We start from the raw sequence: 27254 nt of genomic DNA, 5'->3' as shown, positions 1-27254 counted from the left end.
CCAAATGTGCATTGAGCAGGACCTGGTCGGCCTTAATGACCAGTATCCATCAACTTGTTCTTGACAGTATGCAAAATCTTTTAACCGGCACCTGAAATGAGGGGATTTTCTGCAGTCCCAATGTATGGAGGCTATACCTTTAGCCAGGAGCAACATCATAACACTAAGTTTATGCACACCAGATGGGAGTTTCTTGACATATCCTAGCAGTGCAATTAAACTGCAAGGCTGGGTCTTGTTGTCTGCTACTTCGTAACTCCTATTGTAGACTTTTGGACCTGGCCCTTTTTACAGAGTCATTTCCAAATGTTTTGCATTCTTCCTCCTTTTTTTCTGACCTATTTTTGTTGGGTTTAGGACTCTAGGCACTTTTCTACTGCTGACCAGTGTTAAAGTGCAAGTGCTCTTGGTCTAAATGGTACTGGTAATTGGCTTATTCATGATTGACATATTTGATTTACTAATAAGTCCCTAGTCATATGCACTATGTGTGCCCAGGGCCTATAAATCAAATGCTACTAGAGGGCCTGCAGTACCAATTGAGCCACCCACATGTATAGCCCTGTAAACATGTCTCAGAGCTGCCACTGCAGTGTCTGGGTGTGCAGTTTTAAACTGCCAGTTTAACATGGCAAGTGCACCCACTTGCCAGGCCCAAACCTTCCCTTTTACTACATGTAAGTCACCTCTAAGGTAGGCCCAAGGCAACCCCATGTGCAAGGTGCAGTGTATTTAAAAGATAGGAAGTGTACTTGTGTATTTTACATGCCCTGATAGTGAAATACTGCTAAATTCTGCCTATCTCTCCCATAAGGTAACATAGGGATCACCTTGAAATATCTTCTAAGTATAATTTCCGCTTGGGAACAGATAGAGACATGAAGTTTAAGGTCTCTGAACTCACAATTAAAAAATACATCTTTTGGTAAAATTGGTTTTTAAGTTGTAAGTTTGAAAATGGCACTTTTAGAAAGTGGACATTTTCTTGCTTATCCATTCTGTGTCTCTGCCTAGCTCTGGAATACACTTCTAGGTCAGGATGACAGTTGGATGTTTGTTAATTCTCTCTATGTAGTCACACAAAGGGAGCTGGTGTGTGTACGGCATATACTGATGGGTCTTCCTGGGCTAGAGTGGTGGGAGGAGCTGACACTTGCACCTGAATAGGACTGTGCCTGTCCTTACACAAAGCAGTCTCCAAACCCCTGGAGTGTGTCTGAGGCCAGGACAGGAAAGGCAGAGTCTTGTGCACTACAAATACTTTCCTTTGAAGTTTGCCTACTTCAAAAGCAGAAATGAGTACAAGTATTGGACCTCTGAAACCACAACTTTGGAATCCTTCTGAACTGAGGACATTCTGCCAGGAAGAAGAGCTAGAAGCTGGAGGAGGATGCCACTCTGCCTGCTGCTTTGCTGTGCTGACCTGCTGCTTGCAGCTTCTGCCCTGGGAGTGAAAGGACTGGACTTTGCTTTCTACATCCTGATTCCAAAAGGTTATCCAAGGGCTTGGACTGAGCTTGCAACCTGTTAGAAGTCTCAGGGACAACAACGACTTCATCTACCAGCACCTGGGCTCTCTTGCTGAGAATCCTGAATCGACAAGTGGTGCCAAATCTAGTTCCTGGAACCTTTAGAGTGAGGTCTGGTGTAACCAAGAAGAAACCAAGTACATTTACTCCAAAGCAACTTCAGAACTGCCACCGTTGTCTGACTCTGTGCCGCTGCCTGCACAGGAGCAGAGGTCCCCACTTAGTGCACTGAAAGACGCCGCAGGCCTGATACCGCCAAAGCACCTCCGAAGTCCTGCCACAGCGTGAGTCCCGAGTGCTGTGTCACCGACGTCCTTCACACCCAACTCAGACTCTGACACAGCACCTGTGGCCCCATGTTGTGATCACGATACCGCAAAGTCAACGCCTCACATCTTGACCTGCTGGATTCATCGACCCTGCCTGATCGTAAGGAAACAATGCCTTCCCACCTAATCACCTCCCCTGCAACTCTGAGAAACCAATACCTCACCTCCCCTACCTAGCAGTAAGGAACTAATGCCTCACCTCCCTGGTAGCAGTAAGGAATCAACACTGTACTCGCTCCAGTGACGCCTTACCACCCCACCTCCATGCAACATCTTGATTTCCTCACCTTTTTCAAAGGTACTATCCCTGGTGAAAGTACCATGTCCAGTACCGAAGAAAAGGTCCATATACCCAGAGACTTGGTTTCTAAGGAGTGGGATGACATACACCAGTGGGCACAGGCATATGAGGTTGCTCCAGAGGTAACTCCAGAGATACACAGGGTACCTGAGGTGGATTGGGGAACTGGCGTGGTGAGTCATATTCCTGGTGGTAGGCGGGACACTCTACTGGCTCTAGAAGGGAAGGACAGAGAGAGGTGTACCTCCAGGGAGAAAGCCTTGGTTAGGGAGTATGGAGTCACCCGAGAGGAGGGTAGTTTGAATCTGAAGGGCAGTCAGGTACTGTCTCACCAGACAGAAGATGATCTGGGGTCCATTTTCAAGGCACTGGATGTTTGAGTGAGGGGTAGTATGGTTAACACACGAGGGGCTGTACAATTTGACTGCTGGAGAGCATATGTTCAGTCACAGTTTTCCAGAGTATGCCAAAACCTAGTGGTGTGTGAGTTCTCTGACCCCAAGGAGCTTGCACTGGACAGGCCTCTGAGTGAGTGCCAGAGTGTCTGGGATGGCACTGGGGAGTGATCCCAAGGAGGATAGCTCAGGTTTGTCCCTTCAGAGTGAGGGGGAGGGTTGAAAGTACTCCAGACAGGTCCAAGTGTAGTAAGGGTGGGGGAGGGGAGGGGAGAAGGGACCCATGTCCTCTCCAGGAGTAGAAGAAGGGGTGGGAGTGGGTAGGGACCCAGCCCTAGCGCTTGGATTGCTTCAGAGGGGGCACAGGCAGGGGGACCTGGTCTGTACCATCGCTGATGGGAGTCCCATAGTGTCAGGAGAACTTAGGGGGTGTGGCTGTCACAAGCACCCTACCAGTTCTGGTGTCTGGCAGGCACCACTCCAGAGAGGAGGGTGCAGACGTCTAGATGGAGGGGTGAAAGGAGGAGACAGTCCCCAGTGGGAGGAACCATGGGTCAGGGGTTGTCCACTCTGATGACAGAGTATCCCGGGAAGGACCCTAGTGACACCGCTTTTGGCTTGGGAGGGCTTGATGCTCTGTGAGATGGACAGGGGTCTGGAGAACTGTGCCGTGCAGACTGTCACACAACACATGAGGAATATGTTTCCCTTGGTGGGGGGGGTTGTACTCACCTGAAAGTCCTGGTTTGCCAGGTAAATGCTCAGTCTAAGGTTAATGACCCTAGGTTGGTGGACCAGTTGCAGGATAGCACTCCTGAACTGGTGGGAGAATTGTGCAGGACGACTTCAACAAGCGCCTTGGCAGTTCTGGATTCTGGGGGCACCACTCCCAAAAGGAGAGTACAGAGCCCAGAGAAGGGGAGCGGGGGGGAGGACCGATTCAACCCTGACTCCTGTCTGGCCTAAGGGTACAGACTCTGGACTGGAAGACCAGTCTCAGGATATCACATCTGAACTGGTGGGAGGGACAATGGACAAAGGGTGCCAGTCACATGGGGCTATCTCCCCCACTCTGAGAAACCAGAGGTTAGAGGGAACTGAAAGGCATGAGTCCTGGCTCTTGTCACTGACAGCTGTCAGTGGCCAGGTTAGTTGCTGCACACACAGATGGGGTCCAAAGGTGAGGAGAAGGATTACCCCATGGGTTATCTTAGTGGGCCCTGAGATTATGGGCAGAGGAATCCAACTGGGTTCAGGAAGGTATAGAACTGGAACACGCCCCTGCTATTATGGGCCAGGGTCCATGTTCTATCCCCAAGCAGGGAAGCCCATCAAGGTAATGATTGGTCAATTCTGGCTTTAGGCTGACATGGGGTCGTGTTGGACCTGGCCCTTTTTGCAGGATCATCCCCAAACTGCTTGCCTTCCTCCTCCTATTTTGTAGGACCTGTTTCTGTTGGCTTTAGGGTGCTGGGCACTTTACCACTGCTGACCAGTGTTAAAATGCAAGTGCTCTCTGTCTAAATGGTATTGGTGATTGGTTTATCCATGATTGGCGATTTAATTTACTAGGAGGTCCCTAGTAACATGCACTATGTATGTCCAGGGCCTATAAATCAAATGCTACTAGTGGGCCAGCAGCACTGATTGTGCCACCCACACGTGTAGCCCCGTAAACATGTCTCAGACCTGCCACTGCAGTGTCTGGGTGTACAGTTCTAAATTGTCAATTGAACCTGGTAATCACACCCACTTGCCAGGTCCAAACCTTCTCTATTACTACATGATGGTCACCTCTAAGGTAGTCCCATGGCAGTGTGCAGTATATTTAAAAGATAGGACACGCACTGGTGTGTTTTGCATGTTCTGGTAGTGAAATACTGCTAAACTTGTTTTCCACTATTGCAAGGTCTATATCTTTCATAGGGTAACATGGCGATTGCTTTGAAATATCTTGTAGGTGTAATTTCTGATTGGGAGCAGACATAGATGTGAGGTTTGGAGTCTCTGAACTTACAATTTAAAAATGCATCTTTAGGTGGAGCTGGTTTTTAAATTGTAAGTTTGAAAATGCCACTTTTAGAAAATGGACATTTCCTTGCTTATCCACTCTGTGCCTCTGCCTAGCTGTGGTATACACCTCTGGGTCAGGATGACAGTTGGGCTGTTTGTGAACTCACTCTAGACAGTCACACAAAGGGGGCCCTGCATATACTGATTGGTTTTCCTGGGACAGAGTGACAACACGTCTTGAGGAAACACTGCTACCTGCCCTGGAGGCCGCCTACTGCCTAGGAAGATCTTGGTTATCCACCACATCCTGCAGGTTGTCCTCTTCTCCCTCCACAACAACATTTTCCACCTCTGTGTATCTACCAGCCTCCTTTGCTGCCAACCAAGCCCTCAGTGTCTTTTGTAGCACCTCTCTTTTAGAGAGGTTTTTAATAGGACATTTGAACTCTTTACAGAACTTTTTGAGCTGACGCACCGTGCAGATTCCCAACCTCTCCTGCTCAAACACTGACTGCAAGAACTGCTGGTGGCTCCCCATACTGAGACATGGTTGTAGGGAAAACTCAAAGTTCCAAAAGTTCCCAGAAGGCAAAGAGGAAAAACTGAAGAAGAAAAAAACAGTATGAGGTTGCGTAATGGTCTGCAATAAGACGGTAGTGTACACCAATCGCTATATGTCAAGTACAAATACAAGTGCTATCCTCACCACTAATCACCAATGTTAGAAATAGGGTCTCCAGTTGGCAGTCAGCTTACATCGTCTCCTTACTCACAAGTGAGGCCATGAATTGATTCTTTCCCCGCCTGGTAGGCAATGTGTTGATTCTTTCCCTATAGGACAACAATGCGTTGATTTCCGGCGATGCACTCTTGGTTTCTTACTCTGATGTTGAAGTTTTGATGCCCAGGGACGATGTGTGGAAAATCCACGGCAGTGATGGGTCCACGCTGAAGGAGGCGATTCATCAATTTTGCTGCCACTGCGTTCATTTTTCAGCTGCGGTGCAGGTTCTGCATAGATTTTTCTGCTGCAACAGCCGCACAGCATAGATTTTTCTTTGGGTCACCAGCCTCCATCTCCAAGGCCCCAGGGACCTCAGCTCCCTTTGTGTGACTGTCTAGAGTGAATTCACAGACAACCCCACTGTCAGTCTGACCCAGATGTGTATTCCACGGCCAGGCAGAGGCACAGAATGGTTAAGAAAGAAAATACTCACTTTCTAAAAGTGGCATTTTCAAACTTACAATCTAAAAAACAACTTCACAAAAATATGTATTTTTAAATTGTGAGTTCAGAGACCCCAGACTCCATATCGCCATCTGCTCTCAGTGGGAAACTACCCTGAAAAAATATTTCAAGGCAATCCCCATGTTGCCCTATGGGACAGATAGGCCTTGCAATAGTGAAAACCGAATTCAGCAATGTTTCACTATCAGGACATGTAAAAAACATGTAAAACACACTAGAACATGTCCTACCTTCTAAAAACACTGCACCCTGCCCATGGGACTGCCTTGGGCCTATCTTAGTGATGACTTACATGTAGGAAAAAGGGAAGGTTTGGACCTGGCAAGTGGGTGCCTTTGCCAGGTTGAACTGGCATTTCCAAACTGCAAACACAGACATTGCAGTAGCATGTTTAGAGGGCTACTCATGTGGGTGGCACAATCAGTGTAGCAGGCCCTGTAGTAGTCTATTTACAGGCCCTGGGCCCTTCTGGTGAACGTATGTCAAATATGCCAATCTTGGATTAACCAATCACATTACAATTTAGACAGACAGCACTTGCACTTTAGCACTGGTCAGCAGTGGTAACGTGCCCGAGTCCTAAAACCATTAAAAACAGGTCAGCAGAAAAAAATAGGTGGAATGAGGCAAAATGTTTGGGGATGACTCTGCAAAAAGGGCCTGGTCCAACAGGCATGTAGAACACTAATGTTATCGTCGCCATACTGTGATAAATCACATTAAATTGTCACTGTGACATGCTTAGATGTCATATGAAGAAATCTAGAGTACAGATTAAGATATTAATGCTGTATCTCGGTAATGGAATCATCTAGGAAAATAATTAAACAATAATTTTAATAGTAGTTAAAAGCCAATTAAATGGTGAAGATTGTTTTTTATTATTTATGAAGGAAAGTACATTTTAGAAAGTACCCATTACCTGCCTGAACTTACAGAAGGCTAGTTAGCATAAGCATCTGCCACCTCTCAAGCCTTGAATAGGTGTGAGTGAGGTGTGAAATACATCCCAGGAGAGATCAATAGCCTGACCCAAAGTTGACTCCTCTGAACTCCATAATATATTCAGAGTGGGGGCAGTGGGCCTTCTTTTGACACCATATTGTCAGATCCTGCTTGACAGGTCTGTTGACTCACATGTACCACATGGGGCACACTTGAAAAGGGGAGAACAGAATGCCAAAACAATTCTTATGGATCCAATGTCTGGTTGCTGAAGGAACCTGATTTTGACCTAATGTTTGGTCTATGGGTTTATTGTAAGTACAGTGCCTGTCTTGAACTAGATTTTAGTGTTAGATGTGAGAGGACACAAGGATTACTATGGTACAAAAGGAGCATGGCAGCTAGTTAGAGGTCAGTCACAGGACCGATAAAAGTGTGCTGCTATTCTCTATCTCCGCATGTCACTCAGCCTTAGCCCCAAGATCAGCCCAGTTAGAAGCATACTAATAGAAAAATAAGATTTTTTTAATGTTATTACTTGGCTAATGCTTACTGAAATTAAGACTTCACTTTCCTTTCCTCCCGGCTTTTATTGTGCCAAGCTTGTTCCTTCTTGAGACGAGGCAGAGCCGTAACTGCAAAGATTCCCCTACAGGACAGCACTGCAGGGAAAAAACTGTTTGCAGGCGGCCAGAGGAAGCAAGCAGTCCCAGAAAAAAGCATGGACAATGCAGGGATGGCAAAAGGACCTCCAAATGACATATTACAGATGACTGAGCAGCTGAATCCAGTGTCTGGGGCCCAGGTAATAAGTGAAACGCTGGAACCTGCTAAGGTAGATAATTACACTAAAATTAGCAGTATAACACAAGGTCATTCACACCTTAATGTATCACAGCAGAAGGTACACAGTAGAAAGGGGAAAAAAGCCACCAAGGAAATTTTGTCAGGATACATTGCACCTAGGATACCCCCTGACTTGGAAGTAGGACAATTTAAAACAAAAAAAGGGCTACCTCAACATGGACAACTTTGATGATCAAAAAAACAGACATGTAGCTCCTTCAAAGTGCCTGTAAAACACACACACACAAAAAGAGCAAAGAAAAGAGGCTGTCCACGGAGACATAAGTAAGAAACCAACACCCTCATTAAATTCCTTTTTAGGATAATAGACCAAAAAAGAAAAGATGCAACCATAAAATCAAAGCAATAGGTCAGAGCCTCTGCGGGACAAAGAGAACAAAATCATAGGACAGGTCACACAGAGGGGCTAAAGCCTGTAAATGAGTCCACTCAGCACACACCACCAGAGAGAGAAGTGGTCCCAATCTCAATTATCTTAAAAGGTTTGAGGCCTTCAAAGATTGAATGGGGAAGAAGCACACAGCAGCTGCAAAAATCCCCAAATTTGGTTTTCAGTGGGAAATTAGTAATCAGATGTTAGGGTCTGAGGAGGGGTTAGCCAAGTGAGGCCCACCTATAGCAATAAGCTAATTCGCAGACTCTTTGGAATCCATTCACTTGGATTTGAAAACTGAAATCAAAACAAGGTTTGAGATATCTGAAAATAACCAAAGGGAATTTCAAGGTCCAGGCCATGTTCGGGAGTGCAGATTATATGGCTTGACAGAAAAAACGAAGATACAGGAGCAGAACACAGAGAAAATAAACCCAAAGCTACAGAAAAATACTGAAAAGACAGAAAAACAAAACTAAAAAACAGAATCCTGGTAGAGGATATTGAGCATCGAGAAATTCACTGCTGATGAAACAACATATGATTTATGATAATACCTTTGGGATGGAAGGAAAGGAACTGAAAGGATTCATAATAAAGATCCTGCAAGAAGGAGTCTTAAGAGGTAATACTGACTATATTTTAGTGATAGAAACTTAGAGTGGACAAGAAATGGACAAACTGATAAAAAATGGGAGGAGACTTCAATGCTATTGTTGATAAGAAACTAGATAGATCATCCAAAGCTAACCACATCTCTATCCTGAAAGTACTCAATAAATTAAGAAATGTGATGCATGATTTGGTTCTATGTGATATCGGACACATGAAATGGTGTAAGGCTAGATTACTTTTTGCCATATCATACCTTTACTGGGTAACCCATCTCCTAGGGCATATCTCTGATTGCCCTGCAGTTGTTTTAAGTTTAGAATTCCAGGTGATAAACACAGATGGACACTGAACAAAACCTTGTTGCTAGATATGAAGATTACGTAAGACACAGCAGAAAAGAGCCAGGAGCATCTTAACCAAAGAATGCGTATGGCTTTTTGTAATGTGATCTGGGATGTATATAAAACTGTATTGGGGGGTTTATTATCAAGATAACACAAATCATAATATGAAGACTCCTATGGAACATAAGACGCTAGAGGACCCGATCGCAGAAAAAGAAGGAGCGATTCAAATGCAAAGGATAACTAAGCTGTATCTGTAGAGAATAATGTTTAACTTAATTCTTCATAATGAAGAAGAGGATTCCCGTACGGGAATTAAGCTATTATAAAACTAATTTTAAAACCAAAAAAGACCCTAAATTATATGACCCCTACAAACCTATATCAATATTAAATAATGATTATAAAATCTTCATAGGCATCATAGCCAAATCTAATAAGGGCCTTATTACCTCAATTATACAATGTGACCAAAAAGAATTCCCTCCAGACAGGCAACTTATCAAGTTGACACACCTTCTAATAGGCTCTGTAGACATAGCAGAAACCTTCAGCATACCACTGGCAATAGCTACCTTGGGAGCAGCTAAAGTGTGAACTATATATATTTCAGGAAAGTTTTGGGAGCATTCAGGCGTAGGGCCTGATTTAGAGTTTGGAAGATGTGTTAGTCAGTCACCAACATGACAGACATCCTGTCCAGCGCATTATGATCTCCATAGTCTATAATGGGATTGTAATACAGCGAACGGGATAACCGTCATGTTTGTGACAGAGTAACCCCCTTCACCAAACTCTGAATCAGGCCTTTAGTCAGAAACGTATAATTCAATCAAAGCCCTATACAAAAAACACAGGACTGGCAAGGGTGCCTCCTCCCACCACTACTAATTAACCTTAGACTGTTACTCCATGTGTGGCTTTAGGGCTGCCCAGCAAGGAAGCTTTATATGCAGATGACATAATAATCTACACAGCAAACTTTTAATAGGAAAAGTTTAGAAGCTTGCAGAAGAATTTGGTGAGCTATGCAGCAATAACATTAACAAATAGAGAACTGAAAAAATCATGTGGAACTGCAATGGGACTATGCAAAATCTTAAAAAGCAGATCAGATATCTAGGGATCCTAATTACACAAAACTTAAAGGAGCTACTGCACAAACACTTAGTGAGGCGTAATAGATGAATTGAGGGTCTGTTAAGGAAATGGGAAAATCTGCTGCTTAATTAAAATGATGATTCTCTCTTCATTAACGTTTGTATTTAATATAATTCCTCTTTTATTTCCAAAAAAACAGCATTACAAAATTACAGAGCAAGGTGTGTAGTTTATCTTGTTGTCCAAGGGTATAAGACTTTCATGGAAGAAACTCCAGAGGAAGCTAGATAACGTGGCTTAGCACTACCTGACATCCAAATATATGCATTTGCCTTTCAATTTAAAAATAGTCATAAATTATTGACTTGGCTTGATAATACACTTAAGGGGAGCATGTATGCTGCAAAGTTGAGAGATACAGGGCATGATAAATTCCTATACAAATTCCGGGCCTATACAGTTTTCAAAATGGTTAATCTGCAAATTCTAAGACCCATGTTACAAGTATGGTTTCATTTGAGGAAAATCTTAGGGATTGACTATGACACACAAATTGCCCTGATTTTGGATTCACAAAGGGCCCCACCATGTTTAGATGATAAGAGCAGTCTTCCATTGTGGGGTGCAGGTGTTAGAACTTGGGGCGATCTTGGGAGATGGATTAAATTTGATCAGTTGGGAGACTGCATCGGAGCCAACTAAAGGAGGACTGTCGAGATTTAAATATTTTCAGCTACAAGCTTGGAGGTCTGACTAAAAATGGACTGAAACATGAAATCTTAATTTGGTAATGGGAGCTGGCCAATGCAAAAGATGAGAAGCTAATGAAACACTATATGATGTGGGATGGGCACTTGCCACTACTAGAGTTAGAAGATGTAGGGCAAGAAGTGTTGAATTTGCTCAATACTGTGGTACAATCCACTGCTTTAAAGAAAAAACAGCACTTTTTCACCTCCATGTGACGTACTGGACACCCGAAAGACTGGATACATTTTTACAAGAAATATCCAGATGCAAACAATGAGGGCTTGAAAAAGAAAACAATGTTCATATGTTTGTAAGTTGTTTGCATTAATTAACCTCTGGAAGGAAGCAAGTAAAAATGTAACAGTTATGACTGGGCACTATAAAAGAAAATTTTTAACTATATTCAGATTTGATCCTGCATTGAAAAATCCCTCTGAATGTCTCCAAAAAGGCTAATATTGTTTTCTAATTCTGCTAGTCAGAGGGGAAGACTGTAGAAAGGAAAGTGGGTATCCTCAGAGGCTCTTCTAGGTTCTGAATGGCTCAACTCACATAAATATATAAGTAAAACAGATACAGAATGTGATCCCAATGGTTTAAAAAAAAGTCTGGAAATGTTTCGTACATTGTCAATTTGGCTTTAAGGTCCAGTGATTACACCTCACAATTACTGAAATCAAACGTCCTTATTCGTCCAGTAAGACAGATCAACAATATTATCATATCAGCTACTCAGCAAGGATTCCCCATGTAATATACTAAGTACTACTGAAGGCTGATGATGGTATGAGGACAAAGGATTATCGTAGTACACTCCCCTCGCAACCCAGCCTCAGAGCGCAAGTGTAATGTAGCCGAAGACTTTCGCCATTTTGAAAATGTCCTAACACATGGCATTTTGGGCCTGCTTGCAGTTTGGCAAACCAGAACCACTGAAACAGTGGGTAGGGTTGGCCCCAGGAACTTTTACCGCGAGGGGCCACTAGCCACACCCCACCAACTAGCTAGTGCCAGGTATAAATGTGGCAACACCAGGCACCTGCCTCAGAACTCTTTCTGGGTCTGCAGAAGATCAGAAGAGGACTGGATCTGTCATCGGAGAACTGAAAGGATACCTGAAGGGCTGGGTCTCCTTCCTCCTTTACCAGGGCAAAGAAGTGTATTCCAAGAGGCAGCTGGCTGCCCTCTTATGTGGCTAAATGGAGAAATAAATCTGCAATAGGTCTTTTCCTGGAAGTACTCGATGACTAGTGACACTTGGACCTCACATGACCCTCCTATTGTACTTCCCCTGAGGTCCTGGGGCTTACAAATGTACTCCTGATGTTGACTGGACGTTAAAGCACTAAGGGGCATATTTACAAGCTCCCTAGTGCTACAGTGTCGCTGTCCACTGAGCCATATTTACAAGGTGGTCTGCCATATAAATATGGGTCCCTCTGATGTAGTTTTCTGTGGCAGAGGGCTGTGGGCATTCCCCTGCAAACCCATTGCTTTGACGCTGCCCAAGATTTACAAGGAATCATAAATCTGAGGCAGTGCCAAAAACTAACGCCACCCCAGAGGTGGTGTTTGCATGGTGCAACAAGGAGAAATTATTTTCCTTGTTTTTGCTTTTTCTATGTGTACTGTATCCTGCGGCACACATAGAAAGAGCAAAAGGCCATTAATGATTGTTTATGTGCAAGAAGGGACACCTACCTGCACATATACAATCATTCAATAATGACGATTTGCTACTTCTATGTGTGCTGCATTCTGCAGCACACATAGAAGTACCAAATCGCCTTTGTAGATCATTTATGTGCAAGAAAGGACACCTCCAAGCAAATAAGCAATCATTCCCTTCAACGCACATACCCTTGCACTATGGTACAAGGATGCCTGCATTGGCGCAGGGAGCTAAATTTAGCGCTAGCTCTAGGTGAAACACAGGGGTGCTCTGTTTTTTTGTAAATACTGTGCATCCCTGCATTTCAAACTGATGCAGCGTGCACTGCCAATTTTAGAAAAGCTCCGCACTGTGCCAGTTCAATGTAAATATGCCCCTAACTCATAAGGTAAAATGCTTGACTAGGAGAAAAATGCTTGGCGCATTCCGACCCATGCTCCATCACAGTTGGCCTCAAATCGTGCATAGGAAATGGCCTTCCCTTATTGGAATTTTGTATTTTATTTCTTAAATTTGATTCTATTTTTCTAGTTTCTTTTGGGATTTTTATTATGTAGTTTTATTACCTTTTTGGGACTGCATAAATACGTTATACATTACCCCTGATTCAGCCTGCCTGATCTTTGCCATATCTACCAGGGGGTGAACTCAGGATTATTTAGTGACAATGAGGGCTCACCCTAACAAGAATTGTGATTATTACTTAAGGTGGGCAGTCACCCACCCCAAATGATAATCTAATTTCTTACAGTTGCCAATCTATGTATTGAGCAGTGAGCTAGTGGGTACAAAATAGTTTACAATTCTCAAGAAGCTGTATAAAAAGCAGACCGCTTGCTCCAACCTCCAAATAAACAGCCACTCCAGATTGTGTTACCATTTTCTTCAGTGATTCTAGAACTTTGCAAGCTCCAGATCTAAAAAAAACCACTCACCCCAGCCACTGTGTGTTTTGCAATAGATAGCCGTGGCGTGAAATCCCTTTGTGATTATGCCCACGAAAGAGCTTTACATTGACAGAGGAACGCCTGCCCTGGCGCCGAACTGGGAATAGCTGCCTCTCATCACCAGCCGAATTAAACTATACAGAACGACTCCGTGCCTTGCAAACCTGAGCCTGGATCTTATTTCTTTGCTAGACAACCAGGCACTTCATACGAAATACGAAGCCTCGCCCCTTCGCCTACCCTGCCCTCAAAGAGGGGCTACTAGCATTGTGCGTTTAATAGCATCTAGAAAGGGAGCACGTCTGCCTGCCCTGTAGACCTGGGAGTAGTATCCCAGCTAAAGTAATTTGAGATCCTGTCCTGAAAGTAATTTGTTTATTTCACTTTAAAGTCGCTTATTTCGTTAGGAGAAACAACTTTTTTCTCTTTCTGAAACCTAAATCATCAGCCAAAAGGAATCTAGAATGCACCGTTGCACGTGGTCTAGTTGGCTTGTATGGCACCATTATATGTGCATCTGAGTGTATCCATGTGTTCGTATGCATTTGTGTGCAGGTGTAACTTTATGCATTTCTTTGTACGTGCATCTGTGCATCAGTGTGTGTTTTGTGTATGTGCTTGTACTTTTGTGTGCATTCACACCTCTGTGTGCAGGTCCGTACAGCTGAGTGTTCATCAGTCGATATCCATGTGCACGTTTGTGGAAATGTGTTTGTGTTTTTCAGTATGTGTGTATTTATATTAGTGTGTATCTCAGTCCATGTGTATATATTTGTAGGGATTATTAGAGTTTGTTAATATCGTTTTATGGTATCAGGGAACCATTGTTTACCTGTGTACACCAATGCCTTGTAGCATTACGTACACTATAACAAAGAACACATTTACTTAAAATAGCCCAAACCTATCGGTTTCGATAATGTTTTTTCAATCTGTATATTACAATCTTTTTGGAAAAGATACATTAACAAGAGATGTGATCCGTAAAAACGTCAGAATGTATAAGTTTTCCATAAAAACTAAAGTAGACATATCCGTTATATACTTAAATAACGGTAGGCTTTCTGATGCCTTGATAAACTAATGGTAGGCAATAAAATACCTTATACAATAAAATCATTTGCAGCAGGTTGTTGAAATTCAGATTGCCATTTAGGGATTTACAACTTCATAATAGTTTTACAAAAAAATGTAAAGAAGGATTTCATGACTAAATACCTTACAATCCAGTCTACATAGTCTTCCTTCGTGAGCCACCATATCTCCCGGTGCCTGGAGGAAATACGGCCGAAAAAAGCAATCTCCCATTGGCTCATGATCTCCTTCCGGGAGCCACGATCTTGCACTGCAAATGTTGAATGCATTTTTTTCAGTACTTTATTAAGCACACATTTCTGTCATGTAGCATGAGAAGGACGCAAAAACGACAGTATGGAAGTACTTGTATGCTATTGAAGAAAAGTAGAGATGTGTTGAATGTTTGTCAATAAACAAAACCCTCACCTTGGTTCATTTTTGTTCAAGTAATATGCAGTGTGTGCTGTGCTGTACTAAGACAACCAATGACTATAACTATTTTAATTTCATTTTTATTAACATGCATAACAGGTGTAGAGAATTCAGGGGGCTTGGCCGCGCATGATGGCCAACCAGCAGCACTAAAGCAGAGCTCCTGGCCCCAAATCACCCTCCTTTAACATCCTGTGGCTGCAATTGCAACCCCCACTTGCTGGGAGTCCTGGCTAACCATAGCTGTGGACGGAAACCCCCTGTTTTACTTTTTGTGCCTGTGGAGTTGCTGACAACCTGTGGTGACCGACAGCCTTCCTGAGAGGCAAAGCAGGGCAGTGGTGAGCTGAAGTGGATGGTCAAGTCCTAATTGGTGCTGATCCTCCCACCAGTTCGCCTGCTGGGGGCTTGCGGCGAGTGGCACGACTCTCTGAAGCTCCCTGGAATGGTAGCCTGGTTGCACAGCCACAGGAGCACTTCCCCTCTTGTCTGCGGCCCTCTGTGTGTCCTGCGGCGGGGCTGCCTGAACAGCCACGGAGGCTGTGCATGAAGTGCAGACCGCTGCCAGGAAACATAGCCCTGAGGGGGGATGAAGGAATTGGCCTGACTCCTGCGCCCAATCACATTGGTCCACCGCAGCCTGCCATTAACCAACGGCAATGCTGTTGTCCACTGCAAACTGTTGGCCACCCCCTGCCCCACTGGGTGCTTGCTACCTGCTGCCCAGGGGCCTGCTGAGAGCCTGAGGAGAAGGGCATGGCCCTTGTAGGAGTTAATAGACAAGCGCACCAGGCATGCCACTGGTGTGCCAAAGGCAAGTCCATCTGCGCCTGACCACACCTAGAGCCAGCAACCCTGGTCCTCCCGCCACCACCGCTCGAACACCAAGGAACCTCTGGCCATGGACAACAGACACTGCATTAATGGCTGCTTCACATCCTCTTTGCGATCAGCCAAAGGATCCTTCACCTCCACCAATGTTGCTTCTCCTGCTAGACAGGACCTTCTACCCACACAGGACCCCAGGCCGCCTCCACTCAGAAGACCACAAACAACCCGGAACTGCTCCAATGTATTCTGCTAAATGCTCGCCTCCTTTGCAAACACGCCACGGAAATCTGAGAGACCGCCACCACCCTCACCCCTGACATATCCTTCATCACCGAAACATGTTTCAAACCCTCATCGAACCCCAACATCGCCACCCTGACAGCGACAAGATGATACACTGTGACCGCCCCAGAAAACTCAGTGGGGCCCTCGGCATTTTCTTCAAGGACACCATCCAATGAACCTTCACCAACGACGACCCAACACCTCTCATGGAAAACCTCAGCTTCCAGCTACAAACACCCTTGCTTACAGACCCCCAGGACCCTGAGCAGACTTCTTCGACCCCTTCTCTAACCTCAGCCATTGACTCCCACCACTACATTCTACTCAGCGATCTTAATTTCCACATCAACAACCTAAATTACGCCAACCCCTACCACCCTCTTGGAGAACCTGAACAACATTAGCCTCACCCACAGGTCAACATACCTACGCACAAAGCCAGTCACACACTAGACACCATCTTCATCTATGGCGACAGATTCAAATTCACCCATGTCATAGACCTCACCTGGACTGATCATGCCATCGTTCACTTCACCATATCCAACACCCAACACACCATTGCCAAACACCAGAGCGCTGCCCACCGCAGCTGGGGCCATGTAACGAAGACCCAATGGACACAGGCCCTCATCACCACACAACCTGCGACTTCAAAATATCTTGACAAGGCCATCTAGAACTTCTCTGCCTGGGTCACCAAATACGCTGACAGTGACGCCCCGCTCAAACCAGCAAAAGCCAAGAAACTTTCAAAACCAGCCAAATGGTACACCATAGAGTTCAGAATCACCAAGCACAACTGCTACCGACTCGAGAAGCAGTCAAAGAATTCTCCACCCCAAATGCCACAGAGAACACCATTCATATCTCTGCGACACCCTTTCAGACTATTTTCACAGCAAGATTGCACCATCTTCAACCCTCCTCTCTCAACCTTGACAACCTCAACCAACCAGAGAACACCAACCGAACAATCATGATCTGGTTGCCACTCACCACCCAGATCACCACAGCCATCAATTTGTCAATCCACTCAGGGCACCCACCGATCCCTGCCCCGACCACCTCTTAAACCACGTCAACAAGTCATGCACGCCCTGGTCACCAGCCGTCTCGACTATGCCAGAGTGCCCTCCCAGCTGCTTGAAAACTCCAGACTCTACAGAACAATGCAGCAAGACTCATCCTCAACCTCCCCAAGCACTCAAGCATCACCCCACACCTCAGGAACCTCAACTGGCAACCAGTCCAGAAGAGATGACAATTCAAAAACCTTACACTTGCATACAATGCTTTCAACAACCTAGAGCCGCCCACCATCAACCATCGACTGAGCTTCTACGTCCCAGCAAGACAGCTACGCTCCACCTTGCTAAACCTCACACACACACACTGTATCCATCGCAGCTGCAGTGGAGGTCGCTCCTTCTCCTATACAGCAGCCAAGTCCTGGAATAGCTTGCCCCTCCACCTCTGAACAGCTCTCTCCCTGACAGATTTCAGAAGGAGATTCAAGACGTGACTTTTCAACTGAGACATGGCACCCTCAGCCCCAAGATACCCTTTGGGGGGATAGTACTGCACTTTACAAATGCTATGATTTACTGATTGATTGAACCTCGGAACAAACCCTATCTGCACTGACACCACCAGCATCATTAACGCCTCCATCTCCACAGCAACCTTCCCGGACAGATGGAAACATGCAGAGATCAGACCCCTCCTAAAGAAAACCTCTGCTGACTTCAACGACCTCAAAAATTACCAGCTGATTCCCCCTGCTGCCCTACCCCACCAAGGTAATCGAAAAAGCCATCAACCAACAGCTTAACAAACACCTTTAACAATACCTCCTACTCAACACCTCATAATCAGGATTCCGGGCAAACCACTGCCCTGAGAACACGCTGATTGCTGCCACAGAGGACATCTGGGCTCTCCTTGACAGCAGAGAAACAGTGGCCCTGAACCTCCTTGACCTCCCAGCTGTGTTCAACACTGTGTGCCCCACCCAGTGCTTAATATGTGCTTGTTGTTTCCGGTGCTGAGCACCGGCACTTATTTTTGAGGGCCGGGACTTATCTTATGCCTCAAGCATTTGTTGCGAGCAAAATACACACATATGAAAGACGGGTGAAGGGAAAAACAAAAAAGCGTCACAAAGGGGGAAAGTAAAAAGCTGCAAGAGCTAGCTGAAAGGGTAGCGAGTGGCTTTATAAGGATTGAAGAGGCCCGAGATGGCTTCAGGGCTGCGCTGCCTCAGTATCCCATGTTCACACATTTAATTGCAGCAGCCGCATGTTTAAGAAGAGGGCTTTGGGCACGGCACCTTTGTATTCACAAATTAAGCACTGGCCCCACCACACCCTCATCTGCAGACTCTACATGACTGACATACGGCAAAACGTCCTCAAGTGGATCGCCTCTTTCCTGACAGGCCGCACACAGAGCAACGAACTACCTCCATATTGCCAGAGCTTCAATATCCATCCCACCCAAGGAAACTAAACTAGCCTCTGTTTAACCTCTGGCCTCTCCAGAGTACACTTCCACCCCCACTCCTATGCTAGCCAGTCCCTTGGACTGAACACCAATAAGAGACTTCTTGGGACATGCTGAATCCCCTCTTTTAAACACAGATTGCTGACAGTCATAGCATACCCTAGCCACCTTTGTAGGAACCCAGTTCTTATCCTGGTACCCCTTACCTGGGCCGAGTCTCAGAACCCACCCCCCATGGAAGAATATTGGGGGCCTTGAAAAAAACTCCTTTTTATCTTTGTTGTTGTTCCCCTCTTTTCTCTACTGGGAAGTCTGAGCACCCATCTTATGTTCGCACCCACCATGGGCCTTCTTGGACACCTCGGTTCTGACCCATTTGTCAGCTATCTTTCCCAGCCCTCAGGCAGGGAGAAGACAAATTCAAATCCACCAGATGCTGCTGCAGTTTCTCTGTGATACAATTAGTCAATGTATGTGCATTATAAGTGTCAACCTCATTGCCTTTTATCCAGCCATTTAGTCTACAAAATCCACTCAGATCTGGTTTTGACCTTCCTGAGTGTCTCTAAACTTGACTCTGTACTCCTCCGTGGTTAGTCCAAATCCTTCTATCAAGGTTTCCATCATATGCTGATAGGACTAAGGTCAGGATGGGACTCATTAAGGGTCAAAAGTCTATCTTTGTCCTTCACTGAGAACAACTTCCATAATAGAGAGCTCTAGTGTTAGTGACCTATCCTCCTCGTTTTGCAGGCACTCTAAAAGGCTGCAAACCATTTATCAGTGCCATCACCATCACTAAACGTTGGGACAATCCCTTTTAGATTTTAGGGTCACGAGTTTACATTTTTCCCTATGAACATTGTTGCCACCATTATCATTGGGCCTTAAGCCCAACTTGACCCTTTCGTTCTTCAAGGGCTTGTTGTGGGCACCTTTTAGCGCCTAGATTGGGCACTCATATTATAGCCCTTAGGCCCATAGTCTATGCCTTTAGTAAACAAATACGTTTTATTGACTTTTAATTATTTTCTTATATTTTAGTACAGCTCACTTTTAGTTTGTTGTTTTATATTTTACCACCTGCCTTTCTTAGAAAACATATTTGGTTGTGTTTCACATTTATCTGTTCCTTGCATGCATTTCACTCTGTGCCCTGCTCAAGGCTGTCATATTTATACACAATAGTTTACCTAGTACTGCTGCTCCAAGAGTTACGGAGTCAGCCTTCTAACCATAGATATACTATCATGTTAGGCCTGTACTCAGAACACAACACGCTTTGTTATATAAACACCACATAGTCCGAAGAACGGTAGAGGGCATTCCAGACGGTGCCATCTTATGCTATGCGCCTCTTCGCTGATCTTGGCCGTATCTTTCCAGCCAACTAAGAGCAATGTCAGCAGAACAACAGGTAGAATTTCGCCGTCTTTTGTGAATGGGGCCGTAGCTCCTTCCGTAACCCAGGATGGATAGAAAGGCTAACACTGCTATGTTCTCATGTTAGATACTAGGGTGTAGGTAGGAATTATCAGACTCATGATTATGTCAGGATGTTGGGACTATTTATATGTTTTACTCTGATGGTCACAATCATCACTGTATTATATTTTATCCTCCTAATAATCGCAGCTCGTGCTTTTTTTTATCATAGAATGCAGTTGTTTCAATAAATGCATTGAAATTCAATATGCATCTCTTTGCCTGACTTCGCATGTGTGAGATTTTTTTAAACTGAGAGAAAGGGGTCAGATCGGTTCCACCAAAACTTTCCTAAGGAGTCAGAGTTTCATGATTCTAAGCTGCCACAAATCATCTTTACTTTCTAGGTTTAAGTGAAGTGCTGCTAGCTAGCTGATGAAGTCAGGCCAACAGCTTTCATTCGGTGTGGGACTGACTTATTCACCCTCATGTGGTGGTGCTGTTGCCCTAAACTTGACAGTCTTCCCCCCACGGTAAGAGTCCTAAGACAGGGCTAGTCTCCTTTCCTTGAGTTCAAGCCTTTTCTCTTCTAGTGAGAGGAGATCAAGCTCTTCCTAAAGGTTTCTACCACCTTACCAGAAGGGGGTCTGCTAGAGTGACTCCAGTCACTTCGTGCTGGTGAAGGAGGTCTGGGGAAGGCTGGTGAGTTTTGGTCTTCATCTTCTTCCACCTCAAACTTTAATTTCGGCTAGGGCATCTCTCTCATCTTCTTCAATGTCATCTTCTGAGGAATGGCCCTCCCTTTCTATTCTTGCACTCTCGTAACAGCTGAGGGCCCTTTCAAGGTCCTCTCTTCTAGCTGTTGCTCTATAGCGAGTGCCCCTAGCTTTGCATAACACTCTTACATCACTGATCTTCAGATCTGGGGTGACAGACAGGTCGAGATTCTTGTCAGCCTCCACTGTGCACTAACTTTATCTGAAAGTTGGGACCTTCTTTAAACTTTTGCCTAACTTTCTAAAAACGTTTGGATTACTTTTGGAATGGGGGTCTACACAGGGCCTTAACAATTCCAATTAAAAACTTGTTTGAAAACATTTTTAAAAATTAATTCCAGTCAAATGTCAGCAGTATATTTCTCATGCAAAAATCATCTATGACCAAGTGGTCCTACGAAACACAAGTTTAGGTCACGTTGTTGTAACATAAATGTAGGAAAGTGGAGTATTAGGCAGTGAGGCTGGTTAGACTTCACTGTGTAATACTTTCACAATACCCCAAACTGGGTCCTTTGCATTCAAAATAATAAATCCCTAGCTCAGTCCACGTAGTGTGTCACAGAGCAGTCAGACTTTATTAGGGGAACATGCGCTAAGCATATCAGAGTACCAACATGGATGATCAGTAAAAGACATGACTCAAAGGAAATCCAACACCAATTTATAAAAATAAATCAGATTTTTATATAAATTTAGACAACAAAACAAACACAATCAGATCAGTAAAACCAGAGTTATGGATTTTAGAAGGAAAATGAAATCAGTGATTATCACTAGTTCAAACTTTAACATTGCGGTCAAAAGAGAAAACTGCTAGTGACAATCAGTCACTGGCAGGTACAGCCCAGTGGAAACCACTAGGGGTAAGGTCAGGCAGGTCCCAGGACCAGGGTTCAGCAGTCAGTACAACTGTACCTGGCTTATAGGGCCTGTGTGCAGATTTGTCCTGGCTGTCCTCTGTGCTGAAGACAGGAGCTGTGGGTGCTGGAAAAACACACTAGTGACACTCAGTCACTTGCAGGTTGAGTTCAGGGGAACCTACTAGGGTTTACGATGGTGTGGGTCCTTCGACCAAGATTCACCAGGAAGTACAACTTTACCTGGCTGGACCGGCCCCGGTGGAGAGTGACCCTGGCTGTCCCTGGTGCTGAACACGGGAGCTGCATGTGCTGGTTTTACCAGAAAGTGTGGGTGAGGAAGCAGATGTAAAAACATGACATCAGAGCCACTGAGGTGGGTGTTTGAAGGTGAGGTATGGGTTCCATTGTCATGCTTCGATCAAAGGTAGTGATAGCCTAGATGGCCACCAACAAGCCTTGGAAGCGGCAAGCACAGTGTGTGATTACTTCAATGTCCTTGAGTCCAAGGGTAAATAGTAGCCACCTGAAACTTGCTGGCGGTCAGGACTCTATTTCCCACAATGCACTAGACCATTTACTTTTCAGCGATCTGTCAGCAGACCCGATGGCCAGTCATTCTTTGCTTCTGGGAGCGTGCTTTTAACTGCGGGCCGCAGGGGACTAGTACCTTCAGTCCAAGGGAGTTTTGGAGTTGCCTTTGGTGTTCAGAGAAGACCGATCTCTGGTCCCAGACAAGTTGCAGTCGTGCAGCTGCAAGGTGGTTGCCGCAGGTGCAGAGTATCTCACTTTTGCTTTGTGCAGGTCTGGAAGTTGCCATCTTGGGTCTCTCTTTGTCCTTGGTTGCAAGTCAAATCAGATCTGAGGTTCTTGTGCCAGGTGTGCCCTTAAATCTTAGTTTTAGGGGTGTTATGGTTTGGGGTGCAAGTAGCCAATGGGCTACTAGGTCCAGCAGCTAATCCACCCCAGGAGGGGTGCCACCTTTTCTACCCAGATCCTACTATTTTGTCACTTTTCAAAATAGCAAAACCCATCCTCGGCCGTACAGACCAGGTAGCCCACCATAGGACTGTGTCTAGCCTCCTGTGGATATATGCCTCTTGCCTACCTAATTTTACTGTCTTCTGGGTGCAAATGTGCCTGGGGGCAGGGGGGGCTTTGTCCCCTTTTGGGAGTCAGCCTGGTTGCATATCAGAGGTGCTGTGGCCTTTGAAGCTCACCGCCTTGATGTAACACTTCACTAGCCATCCTGTCAGGGAGGGAGGTGACACCTCCTGCCCAGACAGGCCTTCGTTTCTGACTACTGTGAGTGTTCACACCTCCTGGCAGAGGGGTCAGATTCCTATCTAGGCAGCAGCAGCTCGTAGACTGCCAGCCTGGGCACAGGGAAGGCTAGGGCAACCAGACAAGCAACCTCTAAGGTAGCCACATGGGTGCATGTCACATTAAATCTGACTTTGGAATAAAGGCTTAATGAGATATGTTGTTTGATACCAAACATGACATTCTTCAGCTGGGCCATAATGGAGTTGGTGGCCTTGGGATGCCCAGGTGCCTGCCCATGTTAGCCTATGGCCCCCTGACCACTTTTACAGTAGCTCAGAAAGGAAAAAGGCCACCATAGGCCCACGCCCTTAATATAATTCACCCTTCCTCATGGGCTTAAGAGGCCTACCTTAAGGGTGACTGGCATATATTAAAAGTAGTGGTTTGACTTGTCCACACATGGTTAGGGTAAAGTCGAGTTGGAGCAGTTTGCACTACTCCTGCAGTTTGCAATGGCAGGTCTGGTGTCAGCTGCTTAACTGGGTCAATCAGGGTGGCACAATCAGTGCTTTAGGCCCTGGTGATCCCTTTAACTCCAATGTTCTGGGTACCACTGGTACCATTTACCATGGACTTATAAGCAGGTTAATTTCCTTGCCAATTGGGGATGCCAATTCACATAATTCAGTTTTAGGGAGAAAGCGCTGGCACTAAGGCCTGTTTAGCAGGCTCCAGTACACTTTCAGAGTCATAACTATCATCATTGGGGCAAAAAGTGTGGGTTTGACAAACCAAAAATGCACTTTCCTACAGTCATTCATGATGATACTGAGGTTTTTGGTGTGGTTTGTGGGGGTGGGTCCCAGGTCTGTTGGCCACCAGGAGAATTTCCATGGATTTCCATGAGCTTTATGCATTTCTGTTTCATCCAATTAGCTATACTGGACATGCAGTTGTAGAAGTTGATCGTGGTGGTGTGGTTGTTTGTGAGAGAGAGGACAAGCCTGTTGTCGTCTGATTAGGATATAATGTTGATTTTGTGGGATCGTATGATGTGGGCGAGTAGTGCCATGTAGACGTTGAAGAGGAAAGGCTCAGTGATGATCCTTAAGGAACTCCGCAGATGAGGATCTTGGGTTCGGAGGTGTAGGGCAGGAGCATGATTCACTGGGTCTGGTCAGAGAGGAAGGAGGCCAGCTCAGGGCAGGACCATGTATTCTGGAGTTGTGGAGTCTTCTGTAAAGGGTTCTGTGGGAGACGGTATCAAGGGCTGCGTAGAGATCGAGTAGAATGAGTGCAGCGGTTTCTCCTTTGTCCATTATGGTCCAGATGTCATCAGTTGCTTCGATAAGAGCAGTCTCCGTGCTGTGGTTTTAAAAAAAAATCCAGACTACAAGATGTCTAGTAGGTGTTTGAGATGGTTGGAGAGTTGTTTGTTGCTTTTTCCATGGCTTTGGATGGGAAGGCAGGAGTGAGATGGGTCTGGAGTTGCTGAGCTCCTTTGGGTCAGCTGTGGGCTTTTTCAGGAGAGCTGTGATTTCTGCTTTCTGCATGCTTCCAGTTGTCCAGGAAGGTTACTCATTCGAAGGAGGTGTTGATGATGGTGGTGAAATGGGAGATGATCAGTGTTCCTCCAAGGTTGAGAGACATAATGGGGGCAGGGATCAGTGGGGAACTGGAGTGGATTGTTCTCGTGATTGCAGCAGTGTTTTCTGCGGTATGACATTTCCAGTTTGTGATCTGGTGGCCTGATTTGGTGGTGATGTGTAGCTGGTTAATGACTTCATATATCTTCCAATGGGGTTGGAATTTGCTGTTGACAATTTTGTTGTGGAAGAAATTGAAGAAGTTCACACAGAGATCTTGTGAAGGGGTGATGGAGTTGGTGGTGGCTGAAGGATTAGAGAATTCTTTGACGATGTTGAAGAGCTCTTTGCAGTTGTTGAAGCGGTTTTCTAGTCCAAGAGCTATGGCTGAGTTTCTTGCCTTGTTGATTGGGATGTGATTGTTCCCTGAGTGCTGATTTGTAATAGCTTCTTGTCATGGTGTTCCGACTGGATCTCCATTTTCCCTCTATATATTTGCAAGCTGTATGGAGTTTCTAAGGTCTGCAGTGTGTGTTGGTTTGTGAGTGTCTGACGTTCTTCAGTGCGACTAGGGTCTTTGCTCTAATAGTGATCCAGAAGACTTTGATGTTGGCATGCAGGTCACTAATGAGGTTTGGTTGGTGGGCAGTGAGGGTGTTGGTCCAGTCTGTGTCCTTTATCTTGCTTCAGCTACATCTGGGGCTGGGTGTACTCATGGCAGACGGGGGTTGGGGTATGTCAGTGAAGAAGTGAACAAAGGAGTGGTCTGTCCAGGTGAGTGCACTGAATTGGATGATTTTGACCTTGTTGCTGGCTGTGAAAAAGGGGTCAAGTTTGTGTCCCGCATTGTGGGTGGGGCCCTGGATGATCTGGGTGAGTCTTAGCATCTCGAGGCTTTGAAGTAGGTCTAGGTATTAGGTATCATTTTGGCTGTCAAGATGGAAGTTGATGTCACTGAGTAAAATGAAATCGTATGAGCTGATGGTGACAGGGGCGATGAAGTCTGTGTTGGTGAAAGTGGCTCAGGGTCCAGATGGTCGGTAGGCTAGGATGCCTTTGATGAAGGTGAGGTTGCTGGTCTGAAGTTACAAGTACATGTGTTCCATGAAGGTTGTGTCTCCATCAGTGGAGGTAGTGCAGGTGGTGGTGTCCTCATGGATTATCGCAAATCCTGCTCCTGGTTTGTTTGGTCTGCCCTGGGAGGAGATCTTGTAGCCTGATGGGATGGCTGTGGGAATGGTGTGTGCTGATGTGGGGTTTAGCCAGGTCTGTCAGGAAGAAGATATCTGGGAAGTGCATCTCAATGGTATCCCAGATCTCAGTAGTGTTTGCTGAGAGATCTGGTGTTGAGGAGCATGCATACCAGATGGAGTGAGGCATGTGTGGCAAATAGAGAGTGCAAGTTGGTGAAGATCAAGTGGCAGTGAGTAGATCAGCAAGGTGCTACCATGGAGCAAGGTGAGGCACAGAAGCTGCTGATGTGGCGGCTTCTGGCATTGAGTACATTCAGACTGGAGGCTGTGTAGGGACGGTGTTCGGTCAGACCAGGATCCGTGGTGCTGGGCACGGTCCAGATAAGGACAGGCGCAGACAAGCTTGCCTTCGGCATGCCAGCGGTGGAGTTGTACAGTGGCTACCATTCAGTAGGTCCCGGGATAGGAGGGAGCGTGGGGGAGGACCAGGGTAGGGAAGGGCACCTGAGATGGGAGTAGTGGAAAGTTATGTGACATTGCAGGTATTTGTGATTGCTGCGGGCGACGTTGGTGTTAATTCCAGGGGAATTGACAGTAAAAGCCATCCACAGCCCATATAACGTGCCCTTAAATAAGGTAAAAAAAAAACATGGCCAGTACTTTGACCAATCAGATTAGCTCCTTGGCAGTGTCAGTACGAGTGTGACGGAGGCAGAATGCACACAAGCAGAGGTACACATGTATAGTGTAATCTCTGAGAGAGGTTTAGTATTTAAGCTTATGATACATGTTTAGCATTCTTCGCGGTGTAAAGGTCACTCCAAGAAATGAGTGTGCACAAGTGCACTGTAAAAAATTGTATTGTTATGTTCTAACAGATATATTTAATAAGGTGCTAAAAACTGTATAGAATCAGACAAGAGTTCTGAGAGAACAAAGTTTAGTTTATATAAGCTACTACATACGTTGCCAGTTTTGGTATTCAGACATTCCTCAGGTAATTACTTCAAATATTTGTCCCTATTCACGTAGCTAGTTGTACCCATTTTAGTCATCTCTTAAAAATGAACCCCTGAGTTCATATGGTTGGATTTGCACTTGTGAGAGACACACCACACCACAAACATGCTAAAATGAATAGACGTCTGAGCTGCCTAGCAGATAGGTTTTTCCTCTCACAAATTCCTTTCATGAGTCAGCGAGTGCTAGCTCCACTGTCGTTTTGGCAGGACATTGGTGCAACAGCTACAGAGCCTTCTGTAATGGGAACCAGCAGTCAGGGGTGTAAAGGCCAGCAGGATAAAGGTCTGACAAACAACAAGCATTGACAAAGCAAATAGGTATCGCCTATGTGATCTCTATTGGTTTTGTTAATGTTTTTAGACTTGTTGTACAGCAGCATGCCTGCTGTGCAGTATGGCTCAAAGTAAAAAAATAAAATAAAAAAACACTATGACATGGTCAAAGTTAGCCATGTCTGTACAAACACTATGAGAATTGGACTGACTTTTTAGTAAACAGATGTTGAAAGCATCCCTGAAACAATGACAGAAATGACGCAGTCTGTTGTATAAAACTAGAAAATGCA

The 27254-nt window shown here is 45.3% G+C and overlaps 1 protein-coding gene across 1 annotated transcript in view; it reads right to left on the bottom strand.

The window, feature by feature from the left end:
• Window positions 1–27254, bottom strand: part of MYPN (myopalladin) — a 2801288-nt gene that overhangs the window by 360870 nt on the left and 2413164 nt on the right. Inside the window, exon 16 of the mRNA XM_069240514.1 lies at window positions 14649–14775. Coding sequence (XP_069096615.1) covers window positions 14649–14775 — 127 coding nt within the window. The remainder of the gene's footprint in view (window positions 1–14648; window positions 14776–27254) is intronic.

The sequence above is a fragment of the Pleurodeles waltl genome, chromosome 6 (genome assembly GCF_031143425.1).
Source record: "Pleurodeles waltl isolate 20211129_DDA chromosome 6, aPleWal1.hap1.20221129, whole genome shotgun sequence".
NCBI classification, from domain to species: domain Eukaryota; kingdom Metazoa; phylum Chordata; class Amphibia; order Caudata; family Salamandridae; genus Pleurodeles; species Pleurodeles waltl.
The sequence above is the reverse complement of the archived record's forward strand: the minus strand, read 5'-3'. Positions and strand labels throughout refer to the sequence as shown.